At 42.0% G+C, this 18,996-nt stretch overlaps 1 protein-coding gene across 1 annotated transcript; it reads right to left on the bottom strand.

The window, feature by feature from the left end:
• Positions 1-3,059: 3,059 nt before the first annotated feature.
• On the bottom strand, positions 3,060-18,640 carry LOC136439041 (large neutral amino acids transporter small subunit 1-like). The gene is made up of 10 exons (XM_066434169.1): positions 17,978-18,640; positions 11,200-11,325; positions 10,110-10,212; positions 9,709-9,753; positions 9,291-9,414; positions 8,991-9,094; positions 6,985-7,081; positions 6,340-6,489; positions 5,666-5,843; positions 3,060-5,270 (listed from the first exon to the last, which is right to left on the bottom strand). Exons 1-10 carry the CDS (start codon positions 18,450-18,452, stop codon positions 5,206-5,208), a joined length of 1,467 nt encoding a protein of 488 aa, XP_066290266.1. The 5' UTR covers positions 18,453-18,640; the 3' UTR covers positions 3,060-5,205.
• Positions 18,641-18,996: the final 356 nt, after the last annotated feature.

Genomic DNA, 18,996 nt, shown 5'->3' with positions numbered 1-18,996 from the left:
GATATCCAATTAAAGCTTTATATTCTAGCAATACATTGTGTGACCCCCACAAAAATGTAAACGGCTTATTTGGGTGTCTCGGACATCATCCAATACTAGAGTTGTGTTGCATCATCTGGAAGCACGTTTCCTCGCTATCTCCAAGCAGATGTGATGGTATGCCAGGTGCACTGTACCATTTTGTCAATCATATAAAGAAAAATTAGGAAGATAAACGGACTTTAAAGGTAGAATAGAAAATTGTCATCACAAAGAAAAAGAATTTTCTTCCTCACCCCTGCGATCCTTCCTTGGTCCACCCCAAAGAGACAAGTGTCGCTAGGGGGGGCATTGATGGTTGAAGATGATGAATAAATGTAAATGAATAAGAATCAATCTGAAATAGAATGGACATATTATAGTCACATTGCCACGTGATTCTACAGGATGCCTGTCTTCACTGGGTCAATGACCGACGATAAAGGCAAGGCGGTGCCATGGCCTTCAAATTTTTATCTGGCCACCATATATGGTGACAATTTATAAAGAAGAACACCAGGGTTGATTCAATGATACAGTACAAAGTAAAACATTCTGCAAGATATGTTTCAAGCCATGTTGAATATCATATCCAACGCACATTTTATGTACACGTTTTGTTTGCTCCTCGTATTTACTTTTTGTATTTGAAATTTTGAAGCACAAACTACTTAAGTGGCAATTTACAGAGAGGTCATTATACGTACATCCGGTTTGTTGCCATTGTCTACAGCACTTATGTACAATATGTCCGCTAATAGTGGTAACCCGAACCTTGGTACTTCTTGGCATGTGATAGCGGAAGACATTAAACCGCTGCCACGCGTCAAGCCAATATTTATTATCTGAAATACCACTGTTGTTATAACGCCCCACTTCACGGCGATAACGTGTTCTAAATACGACCATAACATTTACGTGCGACGGCCGACCACGCCCTGACGTAACGCCACGAACGTCATACGTAATTTACGAACTAACTTCCGCACCTCGCTTTAATACATCATGATGATGTCAGAATCGTGTTTGTTTTCCACTTGCTTGTGTGTTCCCAGCTGTCGAGTTTCCTTAGAATCCCACACGGTACCTTTTCGTGATGACGCAAATTGTAGAATATCAAACTTGTCTGAAGTATAGAGACCTTTACCTTTTACTTGAAATAACACTTCAGTATTGCATCATCATTTCAGTTGGCCTTGCAAGTTGTGTACGATAGAGCGAGCTCTGCGTGCTGATTGTGGATTGCGGCTAACGTCGTAAAGATATAACCCCTTTCTAAGTTACCCTCAAAATTCCATGCAATTAGATTACACACAATAATCCACATGATAGTAACGGCCACATGATATCTAATCCCGTTATGGCGGGGGGGGGGGGTGCAGACTAGTCATTTGTCGTCATTTATTTTTAGCTATCTCATTCTATTTCATTTTACGAATCTTGAGGGTAATCCCTTAGTTAATTGAGTGTGATTTCCAAGGGAGCCCTAACAAAATCATAACAAATCATACATACACAATGGTATAACATTAAGTACTAATCATCGAACATTGGAGTAATAAGTCACATAAATTGAAAAAGCTCAAACAATAACAAATTAAAATCATAAAACATACTCATTCAACGGCCTTTGAGGGTCAGAGTCTGATTGAAGGCTTTAAGGGGGGTGTTTGTCTCAATTCAGGCTTTAGTGACTTGTAGATTGCTAATGCTCTATATGCAAATCACCCTAGCATGGCGACTATACAAATTCCTAGCATAGTCCAAAGTATACAGATAGTACGGTCTTCGGTTTGACGTAATCTGCGCTATTCATGAATTAGTGTTACTCGTATTACCGTGCCAGATCCTAGATCACCTCACCTGGCAGACAAGGTGACCAAAATGGTGAAAATGTGATTAATTCTTGAAAATAAGTTTGGCATGTCTGTTGGCAGACAACTTTTTTTTTCTTCTCCCCAATGACCCAAGGGACTCGCGTTGGGACCTCATCTATCACCGGGACGACAGCTGGTACCCCCCGCGGCGTTTCAGACGTTATTCCAGAGATTTTTTCATAAATCATAGATTCACATCTTATATACCCATGGTCACTGGTCCACAACCGTAGTTGCTGTGGCCTTACTAGCTAATCAGCCTCAGACATCAGACTGATCCACAATTGGGATATCTGTATAAGACCACGGAGATAATGTACAAGGTCACCCGTGTAAACTTGTTATGATAGCTGCAAACATAACCAACCCAAAACCAGCACAGCCGTCTGTCACTGTGACCCTTGTCTAATGGCTTCTTTGCAGACTGTTATTTCTAAGCAAACTGCACGGAAGAATGGACCAGAAATGCAGCGGTGTTGATATAACGTTACGATATCTAAATGTCCAATGCCCACATCCTATTGAAACATGCCTGTGTTTTCCATGTCACTATTTGCCATGCTACGACAGTATTTAAAAGGATTGGTTGATGTGGGTATCTTTAACAATTTTGGGGAAAGAGTAGACTATTTCTAGAGCCGACACAGGCAAGCACCCTGGTTTTAGGGCCAACAGGTTCCCAACTTCCTTGGGAAACGGTTTGGAATCCAGCCCAACGCAAGAAAGACTCGTACATTCTATGTCTAACACGTTTTATACGAAACAATGCAATTACAACCATATATGACTGGCACTGATTTGCTAGCGCTTGCCTTTGACCTATTTCTAATCCAATCAGGGCAGTATGCAATATTTTACCTGATTATCGAAGGTCCCAATACCACATATTCAAAATGGCAGATACATTTATAAAGAGTTGTCCTAACGCTGACTTGTCTAGAATAACGTAGTCTCTACCAGACTAACTACGCCGGCTATTGGTAGAATATTTGCTAGGGTTTCCCCGTGGACTGACTATACTGGCTAATTATTCCTTTTTCTGCTGAATTCTATGATCCATACGCCCAAAGAAGGGCCTGGCGGAAGCTTAGAACAACGCCTGCGTTTGGTCTGTCTGGAATCTATTTATGCCTCTATGGGAAAATATTGCAATTTGAAACACTGTTGAGATCGTACAGTTTATTTGATATCCAAGCTGAAGTACAAAAATGAAAGGAACCTCGTGGCACATGAAGTACTACATTCTTTGGTACTAATCTAGACTGAAATCCAGGCTTCGCCGGTAAGTGTCCTCTAGCTCTAACCGGACATGTAGCTTAAGAAGCCTGGATCAGAGGCTATAACTAACGTACGTGAGAAAGATGTCCACCATCAAGGGGTGGTCCCTGAGAGAGCGTCGAGAAATCCGTTGACAATTGAAACAGTAACATGTCTGTTGGTACTGTATTTTCATGAATAGCAATGCATACTTGTTACAGTTTCTTGTTTAGGACACAAAACAATTCAATCAAGAGATTGTTGAACGTTTGAATCTAACATAAATTTACGGGCAACCAAACGGCAAAGTGGGGAGATTTCAAGTCAACGACATAGCAATGTCACAATATACAGTGTGCCAGAGTCTTTCAAATTGACATTTTCATCTGCATCCTTCTAATTACACGATCCCTCTTTATGATATTATCAATGCATTATGGACACCTCATTCTACTACAATCAGCAATGTGCGTAACAACAAATGCTTTAGCAATAAACAGGTGGAACATATCAATATCTGAGATCAGTAGGTGAGAACTGCTTTCATGTACATGGCATTTTGATATCTATTCCATTTTAAACATTTCAGCAGATGGGAAGTTGGCTTGAAACGTGATCAAAATTCCATGAAGTTTTTTTCGCACATCTATCTTTGCCTAAATTCATCTTTTTCGACTAATCTAGTGCCCACTTCCCCACGTAGCAATCTACAGTCGAATAATTCTGACACAGTTTCTTAAAGCAAACTCAAGGAATTTTTCACGTAACATTGCGGAAGATATGAATACGTCTTATCTGTCACCTCGATCCCCCTCTACTGGCTTAAGGAGCAAGAAACATATGTTAAAAACAAATCAAAATAAAATAAAAACAACATTTGGCACAAAACTGCTTCTTACAAAACAACGAATTCTTTGCCATGATTTTCTTGCACGCTGTCAAAAGGCAAGTCTAAATAAATTCAACTTGAAATAAGTATCCTCTGTACAGCACAAGAATAAGAAACATTATACGAGTGCAAAAAGAAGAAATAAGTACATGTCGCAAAATACACAGCAATGCTCTGAATCCGTCGCAAAATAGCAGAGAAAGATACATACGTGGTTCCCAGAGCATTAACACCAAATAAAAGTATACATATCAATACTTTACATGAAATAACAGATGTTTGTGCCTAGCTTTGCATTGTAGCAACGACCAACCTTTACAACTTATCAAGATTACATCATCAACCATGTCGAACGGTTAATTCATGTAGGGTAAACCCACACCACTCATAAAGCAATATTTACAAATATAAGACAATAGTCACTGACTTACACATACTCACACATACAATTAAAACAACAGCAGACTTCGTAGCACAATATGCGAGGAGTAAGGTTAGAATCGACACAAGAGGACAGTGCTACATGCGTATCAATAGGCAATAAACAGAACGATTTAAACCAACAGCCTCTGAAAAATGCGCGCGTGTTAAATCGTGCTATGTTTGTTACAATATAACAGAAGATGTTGTCAATTTAATGTATGTAAAGATCGCAAAAGCACTGTCCTTTAGTGTAAACGTTCACTTTTAACACGATATGAATAACAAGGCAATCATTTCCATTCTTTGGTCACGTAGTAAACATCATCATCACTTCACCTCTGCATATTAGGCACTCGAGTAGGAAACTTGCCCAATAGCAGACAGCTTTTTTCAAAGCTCATTGTTTAGAATCTGTTTTATTATAACAGATCAAACATTGCTCATTTGTTTAGATTTTATGACTGAAGACAGAGTGTTTCACTCAAAAGTGGTCAATGATAAGTAATACACTCCTGTTGTTGAGCGTTTTAAGTTTCTGGTAACGTTACGGCTATTCTACTAAAAAAGTTGAGGAAGGGAGGGGTCAGAAATCATTCATGGTTTTATCTTTTAAAAATGATCTTCCTCCTGCAACTTTTCATATCGGCTCGCAGTTAGATATGGGAAAAGTCTAACTGGAAATGTTTATCATCATTGAATACAGAAAAGACCCAAGGGAGAACCTCGCGTGGTGCGAATTCCTCACTCCTTATGGTGTTCCTCCTTACAACATGACATGATCTTCTGGCAGAACACTGTGCAAGCATCTGAAAAAAAAATATTTTTAAAAAATTATTACTTATTCTACATAGTAGTAAATAATCTAGAAAATAATGGGAGATCAAGCAGAAACAAGTTATATTGGTCATCTTTTTTCTAACCATGGAAGTACTTAAAACAGTTCGACCGGCCTGAGGCGTGGCCTCTAACTAGCTGTCAGACAATCAGGGAATCGACTAAATGGTTTCTTTAATCCGATTCTTTGAAAGGCTGACGTCTGGGTAGAGGCCACGCCCACAAAAGTGGAAACCGCAGCCTGGTTTAGCAGAGCCTCCTCAAGCAAGATATGTTGTACAGGCCACGGGCAAGGCTCTGCGTAGGAGAATGCTATATTAGATAAGGCATCAAGATAACTTCAAAGTAAATTGTGTAAGAATCTTACCCAATTTGTCTGTCAGCCACTTGGGTTTGGATTGCCAGTAGACGCCGAAGAGGTACACAGGTACGCCGGTCAGGGTGATGCCGGCCCCCGCCAGACACTCGATGGGCGCCACCCAGATGGAAACAACCACGATGAAGAGACATGCCAGGACAAATACGATGGGGAGGACGACTGGCATCTGGTGGACAACGAAACAAACAACGTTTTGTAAACGAAATGTGTCCACACAAGGCGACCTCTGCAATTATTGAAAGGTCAACAAGATGTAGACAATAGGTATAATGACAGTTTCAATAATGTCTATTTCACATTTCAAATCAAAATGACCGAGGAACCTCAAAAGTTGGTCAATGATGTACACACATCGTAACCTTGTTTGTAGAAGAAGAAAAATCTTAAAATCTATACCATTCGTACGGAATTCTATCTGTATGTGAAACGGTAGTTTGTTGATATCTTTATGATATTTGTTCTATATATCTAAGGGGCGCGTACGACGTCGTGGCTGTGACAGAATCCAACTGCCGACAAGGATATATGACGGTAACAAGATACTAGTAGGCGACTTTTGCACGACACATGCAGGACTTTCCCAAGAATGCCCCAATTTTGCAATCGTACGATGATCGTACAACGAAAATAAGACCTAAGTGACTGAGATACTTAAAGCTCACCTTGACCGGTCTCTCCATGTTGGGGAACTTGAAGTGGATGATGACCAGGCCCAAGATCGCCATCCCGATGAAGATCCAGTACACGAAGCTGGCGTAGTTGATGAGAACGTACACGTCTGTCGTACACAGCATGATCAGGGACAGGATTCCCTGCAATACGAGCAAGAAGAAGAATAAGTAAATGCACCATTCTGGTAGGAATAAAGTGTCACTACTCACGGAAGGCCTGCTCGCGACAGCAACAAGTTCACACCATCAAAGTCTTCTAATATAGCAAATAACCAAGGGCAAGGCTGACGACATTTGGATTTTTCTTAAAGTACAAGTTGCAGTTTTAACTTCTTTAGTTGACAATTAATGCAATTTTTTATGGTGTCACCATGACAGTGGTTATAGCGCCACGGTCATTTTTAGGAAATAAAATCCAGGCTAGAGCTTTGGTAGAAATCAATTATATTTCTCTGAAATGTACACAATTTCATTCCTCCTTCATGTACATCACCATAACTTTAATACCGCATACATTCTGATTACAGTACCCGGTCACTACCGGTAGTCTACCCCAGCTACAGCATGGCAAAACATGGAGGTACGGAATGTGTGTCAGCAAAGAAGAGTGAGGTGTAAGTAAAAGTGCATACGTACCCCCAGGACGAGGGACGGTACGGGAGTGGACTGGTGAACGTTCACCATGGCCAGGATGTCGGGTAGATGGCCCTCACGTGCACCCACAAAATATAACCTGGAAAACATACCAAGGCGTGTCAACATGTTAGAGACATTACCTGAAATCTGTTTCTTTTTTCCGGGACATTGTGATAGCGGTGAATGCATCAAGGGGATACAATAATGGTACTTAAAACCTAGTATAATTATATATTTACAGGGCCGATTATGGTATTTCTATAGCCACCAAATGTCCCACTTTTCTTCCTTCTATTTGAAACTTACGTTGTGTATTTCAGTATGGTACATATTCGTATAGAAAGAATACATGTATTACGATTAGTATTAGAAGTCCTATAAAGGTCAGTATAAGTCTGTTCTATATGTCATGCACTGTACTATATGTCCTTCAATATATGTACTTTATTACTACTTTTGTATTCGGGTGCCTACACTTAGCCCTATAGGGTATGAATGTACAATACATTTTTTCTGAATAGAATAACAAGCTATGTGCTTGTAGATACTCAAAAAACCGCTACGTCCTTTAGATTAAAGAGGAAAAGAATTGCTATCTATTTGGATATGAAGAAAAGTCAAATAGAGTTCAGACGACAGGAGGGATGAACCTTCTCTAGATGCAGGGCAGCAGGTTGTCTGACCGGTCGTACAAGCGGGGAATCTGACCAAACAGATGGCCTGGTGGTCATCTTTTGACCGGACCTGATCACAATCGCAGGAAGGGACAGTTTAATGATAAAATCTGATGAAGTGAACGAAGGGGAAACGTGGAAGATCGGCACGGAAAGCGGCAGAAGATGAGAAGGACGGCTGGCAGGAAAAGGTACGGGGTCTTCTCGGCACGAACGACAGTTCACACGAGGTGGTGGTCGCATTAGATCTGAGTTTATCAAAAGTTCATCATCATTTGACAAGATACTGACCATGCTGACACACAAGCTGACATCCAACTTTAGCATCTGTTCTATCCACTGTTGTCTCAGTCTCCCTGAATCCAAGGTCCTCAAAGAATACAAACTGTCTTTCACCAAACGTTTTGATTTTTTTAATCATTTCAGTGTAAACATCGGTTTTCAAATCATGAGTTCTTTGTAGGGAAAAAAAAGGTTAACGTAAAAATCTTTCAAAGCCCTTTGAAGCGCGTGCCAGTGTTGTAACGTCCGAACCAGTCTCTGCCTACGACGCATCGTGGTCGGCTCGTGAAAGGGTTCAGAAAAATGTCATGACAGTGCCTTAGGCTAATTGAAAGGTCATTTACCGGTTCCTTTGCTTCTGGTATCATTACACACTCAGTACAGATGCCATATACAGACACGACGTTTGCACCACTGGGATGACATCACGCTCCCAGTGGTACATCGACACCCCACATGGGGGATGACTTCTACATGTGCATCTCTGTAATATTTCACCATTTCTGCCATTACCCCACACCACCAACCATGTGTTTAATGAGAACATACACAGTTTAGTTAAAAGATGATGAGAACAGATATGTGTCTGGCTCTGTGGGAGGTATAACACCGGTGCGAACATACCTCACATTCGTACATCTCCCAAAAGACACTTATTAGTAGGACGTAGCGCATCTGTAAATCGTGTGATGCTGTTCTCAATTACCTAGCTTATCTTGTAGCTTATACTATCAATTCAGTGAACCGCTGTTGAAAAACATTGTTGCAGCTACTGTAAACCATATTCTTCTATGGTGCCTGGGGCAAGTCTCTCGAAGGGTCTTTGGAAAGAGCAGAAAAGAGCAGAAAAGGACACTAGAATCTAATCCGAAATGGGGTCCTCCAAAAACGACGATAGAATAGCGTAAATAGGTAAGAGCCACACCTCCAAACAATAATGAAATGCCCTTCTTTTCTGTTCAACAAGGTATTTTTTGTTCAAAGTCGAATAGAAACCTGTAGGTTTTCATCAACGTCTTGCATAACTAGGCGGGTGATGTATACACATACCTGGCGGAAGCGAACATGGACCCGTTGACGGCACCGAATGTCGAGAAGGCGACGAAGATGGGGATGATCCACCATGCCGCACCCAGCAGCCTCAGGCCAAACGTCTACAACAACAGGGAACAAACAAAAGTCAACAGGGTCTTATTGTTCTGTCGTTATTGACGGACGTACTGTCGGATATTTTGGCGCACATCCTTCTAAAAATCTTGGTTAACGTTTCCACCCTATAAACTTTCCCTTATTCATCTCTATGTGTTAAAAGTCCTTTTCGTGGCGTATGAAAGGCCCAGGAAAACTGACCACTGCTACGGCGTCGCTTTCCAGCATCTCCTGCGGGGTCATCCCGGTGAAGTACGCCACGTTGGTCAGCAGGTACACGATCGTCACGAGAGTCATGGAGATGACGATGGACCGGGGCACATTTCTGTGGGGAGAATATACATATACATCACAAAAGTGGCTAAAATAAGATTTTTTTTGTCTGTATTAAGTTTGGCATTCTCGTTATATGCCTGTGTCAGTTGAGCGATAAGTAACCAATATATTACAAAGAGTTCCATTCTACAATTAACATTCTAAATCAATATTGTGATTAACCAATTTCTACAGATTGCTTGTGGGTGAGCACTATCACAGATTGGGGCTGAGAGCAGCTTTAAGATATGTTAACGACAACCGGAGTCTTCAGAGGGTTCACACCCTTTCGATGTGTCTTTACCTTGAAGGATCCCTGATTTCCTCGGTCACAAAGGTCAGGTCAGCCCTGGAGAGAGACATCGAGAAAATACGATCTGTACAAGGTATTACTGAGACTATAAAGGGACAGCAAGTCCGAAAATGTCCGTTTAGATAAAATTCAACAAATGCACCACACACTCGGTAGATAATATATTGCATACACATGTAGCAAATGTCCGTATTTGACCACGTAGTTGTCTGTTTTCAAACATTCACAAGATAGTTCAAAGATGATATCCAGTTTCTTGAGTAACTATTTTTGGAATATCTTATTGCCTGGATGTCTAACCTTCATCCACGTATTCAAAAATATAGTCCATAACTGTAAACAATGGAAAAGAACCATTTAGGATTTTTTTAAACAACACTATTGAGCCATACCATCCAGCGAAAGCCCAGAGTCCGGAGTACAGCGCCAGGGAGATCCCGCCCACATTGGTTGACCCGCGCCACGCTAGGTCTGGCGACAGGTGTAGAACCTCCCCTGTGGACATACAAAAATCACCATTAATCTGTCTGTATGTTTGTTTGTGTTTGTTTGCTTGTTTCTTTCCTTCTTTTTTCTTTCTTAGTTTCATTTTGGTATTTTTCCCATTTATGTTTTTGTGACTTAATCAATTCGCGTCAAAGTAACATACATAAATATAGTCTGTGTTTGTGGATTTGTCTAAACATGTTCAGGTTTCTTTCAGGCTAGACGTCCATTAAATATACGTTAGTGTGTAAAAGGCAAGGTTATTTAATTCGTTCAGTCGACGCACCTCCATGTTGGAATGAGTAAGGTTTTCGAGCGGTGAGATAGTGGTGCTACCAGTTTGTAACCTGGGTGCCAGCGTTTTTACTTTAGCCCGCGGCCACGGAAGCGACGGAGAGAGCGGAGTAAAGCTAAAAAGGCTGGCACCCAGGCTAACCAGTTTGCTGAACGCCCCACGAAGTGACAAATGCCCACAAGGCGGCACACTTGACGGGGTCGCCGGCACAGTGACTTTGGTAAACATGTTAGCGTCGGCTGATCGAGTTAAAGTTGTGTTCGGGGTGATTTGTGGCTGGAGTGATGGATGTTACCGCGTTCCACTGGAAACAAATCGACCCAGATACATTTCAATTTTCAGGAGCGGGCGACTGCTTACTGCATTCGACCGCCAGGCGAAGTTTTTTTCTAGATTGGTCTGCTGAGGTGATCTTCCTTAGGGGAAAGTATATCGTAACTGAAAAAGTCACTTGCTGATTTCAACTAGCAACTAGCGTCTATGCAGTTCACATAGAAAAGTTATTGTCTATGAGTAGGGCTGTGTACCTAAACGTTGTACATGTAAAACCGTTCAGGTACAGGCCCGGACCTGAACATCACGTGTACCTGTACCTACACATGAACAAAATAATGTACTAGTGAACACCATTCTTTTTTAGTAAATCCTACAGCCCACTGTACACAGCCCTCTCTGTGAGTCTATGTTTGTCTCCCACGTACCTTTGCCCAGTTGGATCATGCCAAAGATGACGATGATGACGAGTGCCAGGAGTTTGGTGGCCATGAAGATATCCTGTACCCGTGTTGCACCGCGCACGCTCGCACAGTTCACAAACGTCAGCAGACCTGAACATGAGAAGGAAATGATACCCAAACTCAGCACAACTTTGACATGGATGGTGTAAGGCACTCTCTTTTTTAAAATGTGTATTAAACAGTGGAAAACTGGATCAAAATGCATCAGGTCACTGATATTTTCAACATCCTCAACTTCAGATTACCCCCAGATGATCCCGCGAGGGGCAAAGTAGTGTGGGGGGGGGGGGGGTCGGGCTAAGGCGGGCAGGCCTCCAGCGTGGCCCGGAAAGTCTTATACTGTGATTCTACAGATATACATCGTAGCAAGCACAAGTTTATTGATAAACTGAACAAATTAAAATAAGTACATGTACAATGCTTACTACACATTCTTACATCAAACATTGTTCGAAATTCTGTTATCAGAGTGTGTGATTCAGGAAGCCTGTAAAAAGAAAATTCGTAAGAGTACGTATACGGGAATCCTGTTTTGCATTTCATAACTCAGATGTCAGGTAGAACATTTTACGTCCCTTGCCAGCGGTCGACCAAATAAAAGGCTAGGGTCGGCGGGATTTTGCTACGGTCGATGGGTAATCGGAAGCGCAACATTTTTCCCGAAGCTTAAAAAATGTCAATGTCACATTCTCTGGGAAGGGGAAGTTCCACCAAGAGCACACACTTAACACAATAAATCGTGATTCTTGACGTGCTACAGGACCGAAATAGTACAGTGTGCTATTTACGATTAGAGCCAGATAACACTTGACATTGACCGCATTTCCATCTTCAAAGAGCCGATTGTGACTTATATCCTTTATTGATTTTAATCTTTGCAAAATCAACCGTTACTGATCATTCTAAGTGGCCAATACAGTTCTATATTTTTGAGTATTGTGGACGAATAATGTGACAGGGTGCAGAGTACATTATTGCTTGCACGATATCAGTCAGACGAGCAGTCGGTACGTAACGCAGCGCCACCTAGCATAGTTTGTGTAAACTGCAGCCTTTATGAAGCGTTACAGCTTCGGTGGGACAAGGGGGCACTTCTGCTGAGTATATCAGTATTTTACAGGTCAATAACCAAATTGTTGACCCACATGCTACATATCAAATCACAATGTACACTAGACATGGAAGCCGACCGTGCTAAAACAGGTAGATATCCGGGACATACGATTTTACAAAAAAAGGTACCCCATTCAGCGGACCTAAAACTAAAAGGCGAGACAGTTTTGGAAATAAGCACGTATCGTCAAATTTTTCACATGACAGCTTCTAGATAGGAATAAACACTGATATGACCAGTTCATCAATCATCATTAACTGGGGCAGAGTCTAAAGAGCAGTTGTACGCCCAACTTTGATGAATGAACGACATCAACCGCTTACGATCATCGAACAAAACAAGTACGGTACATTTCGTTCTCTTAGTTTAAGTCTGGTTCTCCAGTGATGCTAGGGGCTTGATCATGAAGTTTGGCATATGTTTGTTCATCCCAGTCAGTGTTTGGCTTTGGGCGTGCCAAAACTCCCGCACCAGTTTGCAGACTACCGCATAAACTTTGACAACGTCCGAGAAAACAGACCTTGGGCAAACAGCACTAGCTAAGCCAACACGGCGCGGAAGGGGCCGCACTCTGTCGATTCATATTTCGAAACGTTGATTTCATAAGACCACCATCTTAGCATCTTCTTCGTACCCATCCCTGATGATCCCTCTGATAAGAAATCTATTTCTTTATTGTGGAAGAATGTTTGGTGGTTTACCCAAATCAAAAGTTTGGTCAAAAGTCGAGTAGGCAGAATTTCTAAACATACCTACGCCAGCTAATACAACACTGGTTCGCATTAAAACATACGAATAACTTAAATACCACTTGCTAGTGTAGTAAGTGGTCTTTGTGGACTTCTAAATAAACAAGAATGGCTTACGCCGTATGAATTGTTGTGATGGGATGACCAGAAGTATGCCAGTGTATTTAGACAGATTTGTAACAAAAGAAATTGTGGATACGTGAAGGTATGCTACATTGAAAGCGTGATCTTGGTTGAATGTGCGCCATGTTTGTCAAGCCAATCGTTTCCAAAACATCGTTTCAACTCTAAGTCTCTCAAAGACCTGGGAACGTCTCCCAAATCTGATTATTCAAATATGTAAACATTTAACGAAGAACGCCTGAAAACATATTTGCTGTGGCGCCGACTTCTTCCAGTTACGTAGTGTAAAAAGAAGTGTAGCAGACCAATTTGACACACACATCGCTCTAAACACCACAGGTTTCATTACTTTGTTTGCAGGGTGCACAAAGACTATAAGCTCAACGATGTGCTTTCTCACGGGAAGAATTTACCCCGCGGCGATCGCCCTCTGCTTTGTGCTAGTGACTTTAACATCGGGCTACTTACAATACTGGTCTTTGTGGTGTCTGAGTGAACGCTTTCAGCAGATGTTTTTGTCGGGATACCCATATAAAAGGGTTCAAAAGCAGCTGTACCTCCTGTCGTAGTCATGACTTTTAATATCACTTTTTGACGACTTGTGTGAATGTTTCTGAGTATACCTGTGTAAGCGTTTTCTTCTGGGCGCCAGCGTTTTGTAGGTGTCTGTATAACATGAACTGTGTCGGCGGGTAGGGTGTCTCAAGGGCATGTGTAGATTAAAAGCAGACTCCAGGTTCACCAAACGAACAACATCGACGGGGAAAGGGTGTCACAAAGGGCAGACACATGCCAGAAAGTCCTGTTGCTGTGCTACCAGGCAATTTTTACTTGGCGCTAGTACTAAGTAGCAGCGTGACAGTGATCGTGAGTACCTTACTAGACCGCTGAGCGATCAAACAGTTGACAGATCGCTCAACATATTTTGTATATAAAGAACGAATCTTTTTACGTTTCGTAGGTTTTGTTGTCTTTTAAATCATAATCTCACATCCTGCATCATAATCCGATTATAAAATCAATGGTCACACAGATTTAATTTTGGTCACTCAAAGCTCACTCAGCGATAGCCGTCGAGGGGAAATTCTGAAAACTTGCCCACCCACTGTATGCTATCTCAAGCTCATTTTCTTGAGGTACGACAAAATAGTCACACATATGGGCGTTTAGAAAATCCATTTTAGACAATGCCTTCCAAGTTTACAAAGGAATACACTCTGCCATACGGTCAGCTCAGATGGGTTCTCCGTAGAAAGCACAACGTGCCAGCTAACGTGCCCACGTCAAGCGGCTGTCATGTACCAGTCACCCAGGCTGATTTATTCACCACCCCACGCGCCCCGGTACACTGTATGTTTGTTCATCTACATTCAATCGTCGCTAATGAGCTTCCAATCTTGTCTCTACCGCATGTCGGCATCTGACATCTGCTGCTTTTGCAAGAGGTTACGTTCAAGATTCAACAGTCAGTTTTCCAGCTGTTATAATTCCTTGTGCGATTTTTGTGAGATTATGTTATTTTTTCATACAGAAAAACATACCCATATCTGATAAGGCAGCAATAATCATTTTCTTTCTTTCTCTCTTTCTATCCTCCCTCCCTCCCTCCCTCACTTTCTTTCTTCCGTCCTTCCTTCCCTCCTTAATTCTTTCTTTCCCCAGATGGAATCTATAATCTACAATCTATACCATGAATTCATTTTGTGCCAAACAGTGCCATTCATTATTTGAAACTGCAATAAAACTGTTTTCTATTGTGGGCGTGACCGGAAGACTACCATGGTACATAATAGCACTTGGTCCAGGTAAAAACTGCAGATATCACATAAAGCCATTCTCTGCCGGGTAAACCAGGTCGTTACTTTTACCGGAAATTTCTGCATTCTTCTACAGACGTAAATACTGTATTTAGATCCAATAATTGGAAGAATAAAACACTGAAACGTGACAACAAATGCAATTTTCTTACACTCTACAGTTACATGCAAGAGTCAAGAAGATGATATTCAAGTGTGTGTACAGTTGTTAGGTCGTTCTTGTATTCTGTTCAACTTCAACCTCTTTGCTACGCCTCTCCGTCTTCGAAACGGCATTTGTGCACACTCTATCCTTGGGATGAAAGTGCAGAAAGTTTTTTCGTGATTGATGTATTCCTGATTGGTTTTCTTTATTGAAAACTATGATGACTGGTGTTTCAATTCAAGATCAAACTTACTGACCAACTAGAATAACCATATTCCTTACAAGGAGAGAGAGGGGGGAGGTGCAAGTTATTGCAGACAGACCGCGCAAAAACACATCTTTGTGTTGCCTTTTCCACTGTGTATTTCAGCAGATTAACATATATGTGTGCATGCAAAAGAAGAGTTTTAGACTATATTGTTATTACATTCAAATAAACTTAATTTCTCGATAGGAAAAAGATTGATTATCATAACAATACAGCCAAGTTCCCGCCATATTCTAAGGCTTAAATACGCCTGAATAGACAGGCATTTCATGAACCCTTGCAAGGGGATTGAATTTCCTATCTAGGGCGTGATCAGGAAACTAGAAGTTAGCATGAGCCCAGTCGCTACATTTTGCTGAGAGAGCATGACATACTTACATGGTCTATCACACAAACAAAATACACCTGAATCGAATCGATTCGATTCATCTCACTAAAACAAAACCATGAAGACAGTTGGAGCCATTTTGGAAAAGACTCACTGTATTGGACATGACACAGCTTTGCTAAAAGAGCGCATAACACCCTTGAATAACCCACCCTTAAAGGTGCTACGAGTCTGTTGTTTGTTTGTTTATTTGTTTGTTTAATGCCACCTCCAGATGTTGGTGCATGGGGCAGGAAGGAACGTGGAGTGACCCCCATGACATACATTTAACCATCAATCCTAAGTTGTCTTCAGAAATCTTTAAAATGTATATACAGCATTAATCAATTCGACAGACTACCTTCATAATTATAGGTCTGGTACCAACAATTAGTCAAATAGTCTAAATTTTTCTTGATAGGCGTCTTTTTACTTGTAGCGTTCGAATGGTTATGGGAGAGTACGAACACGTGTTATGCCAAGACCACGCTGTCTAGACCATGTTTGGACGGACTTTGTGACTATGATATCATTCAAATGTCATTTCACAACGATTACATGCGCTACTGCTGATACTGCAAGCAAACATTCAACTTTTCCCATGGTAGCAAGAGTCCAAAGAATGAGTCACACATAACTACTCAGCGGGAAACACCACAAATGGCCTGAGGCTCTTTCTTGGTTATACTGTGTAAGGCATCTCATCCATTCTTAATGTGTTTGGAAAGCTCTTAAGATGTTAAGTGTGGAGTAGGTTTTGTCCAGTGGCGGCGGATGTGTTTCGTGGCCTAAATCTAGACGGCCGACCGGCAGTTTGTGCGCAAATATTTGAGTTTGTTAACCTGATCTAACATTGATCGCACGTTGAACAACCTTTGACCATCAAACCTCAATATTTGGGAGGACGACTGTCGTCGATGGATAATAATCACTGAGAAAAGTTGTAATTTTCTAACTTTTGTTCATGTTTCAGATTTCGGACATCGTGCGTTGCGTGACATTGTGACATGCTAAACGGCGGCACGGAAACGTGATCGATGAAAACAGTATGTCATCGGCACTTGTCCCCGGCTCGTCTTACATACTTGATGTAATTAGGACTGTTCCCAAGGAAATTTGCATAAACCCCCAACCGGGGAAAATTCACCTGTTATACAAAATGTAAATATAATTTTAGATTTAAACGTGAGATACTACGAACTCAGTATCTCTCTCCCAAGTCTGAGTATTTAGTGCACGCCCTATATTGACCCTGGATCAGATACAAGTATTTCCAACCAATCTTACGGCTGGTGTGTTCATTCAAGGACTACCAATCGGCCTATTTTGGTCTGTGGTGCCGACTATAGGCATTCTTCTGTTTGTAAAGTCGGACTTAAATCTTCCAAATGTTCGTCTTCGTTGCTTCCATGTTTTACGATGATACAAAAGTACCTCCTCGATTTGTCCTTGGTTTGTAAGATCGAGTTACGTGCCATCTTAACTTGTCATATTTACTTCGTTTTCGTTCGCACAACCGGATGCCAAGATCAAGCTGAGGTTCCCGATAATAACTCCTACTCCTATTAGTAGTACTAGAAGCAGGACGGACCCAAACAGCTGCGATAACGACAAGCACGTGGCGCGGCCGAGACTGGTTTTCTCCGCCCGGCCATCTAAACACGCCGACACGCTGGAATGCACATGGTGACCCCGGCTCATGTGTACAAACCTAGCATGCCTACATGTTAGGCATGGCTGAACACACAGCGGCTACTCATTCTTCGCTAAATTTACTTCACTCAGAAGGAAGAACGGGAAAAGTCTAGGGACTGTTGTGTGATGAATTGCAATTGAATTGAGTGATGGATTTTGTTGTGTATATTCATGAGTGTTGAACAAAACACGTATGTAGAAAAGTAGTCTATCATGTTATGTTATCAAATCGCTCGATGCCATGTGCCATGGGTCATTAGCGGTGGAACGAACTGGGGAGTTCCTTGAAATGTTCTTCCGGCATAATATAATATTTTGATTCTGCATTCATAATAAATGTGTGAAGGGCGATTCTATGCATAAATTTGAAGTGATATCTCAACAGCTCTGCACACACGATGAACATGTGTACGATAAACAGAAATATGTAATAAGTTATTTAGAACAACAAGAGACACACTTACAGATACACAGCGCAGCCAGGAGTGCCACTGCTGAGTTCGGCGGTGCACATGGCGTGTAGACCGGGTACAGGATGTAGAAGGCGAATGTGAGGGCGATGACGGCGTGAGTAGCCGGCCTGACGATGATCAGCTCCACCCACAGTCGGAGAAAGGCGGGTAGGGGCCCGAAGATATCGAGGATGTAGGAGTAGTCTCCGCCCGAGCGGGGGATGGCCGTGCCGAGATCGGCGTAACACAGCGCCCCGATCGCCGAGATCACCCCGCTGATCGCCCAGATGATCAGGGCCACGCCGACGTTACCGGCGTCCTGCAGCACTCCCTTCGGTGATATGAAGATTCCCGAGCCGATGATGTTCCCGACAATGAGTCCGATCGCATTAATCAGAGTGACCTTCCTCTTGAGACCCACGGATCCCTCCCGGACTGCCCTGGTCCCGTCTGCCGACGCTGGCGAGTCTTCCAAATCGCTGCCCATCTTCAAACTTCAGAATTTCTCCCACAGACCACAGAAAATACAGAACTACACAGCCTGTTGCTGGCGGAGTTGTGGCAAACCTGCGAGTCTCCCGCCAAAACAAGGTGGGACTGTTTTGTGTTGGTAATGAACAAACGAAGTGCGCGGGAAATCTGCGACAAAGCCGTGCTGGGTCAATGCACACCAGTAGTCTTTTGTGGACTATACCACTTTTGAGTGGGAGCGTATCGCAAAACTTCGCATAAAACATATGAAAGTACATCAATAATACTTTTGATATAATTAATGATGTACTGAATATAAAAAAAGTTTGATTCCAAAAATATTTACCGGAATTGTGAACGTTTTTCTTCTAATTTATTATTTGACACGTTAGAAATATGGACGATTCTATTGACCTCTGTCGTATTTCCCCGGGCTTTCTCCGCGTGAATTACGCGCGCTTTCCCTGCATTGTCCCCACAATGAACGCCTCTGTCAGGCCTCTGTAGTACTATACGGTACACTTCCTCGTCTTTTTCACTGAATAGTGCAATTGCTTCAG

The sequence above is a fragment of the Branchiostoma lanceolatum genome, chromosome 7 (assembly GCF_035083965.1).
Source record: "Branchiostoma lanceolatum isolate klBraLanc5 chromosome 7, klBraLanc5.hap2, whole genome shotgun sequence".
NCBI classification, from domain to species: Eukaryota; Metazoa; Chordata; class Leptocardii; order Amphioxiformes; family Branchiostomatidae; genus Branchiostoma; species Branchiostoma lanceolatum.
This window is presented reverse-complemented; position numbering and strand designations above follow the sequence as displayed.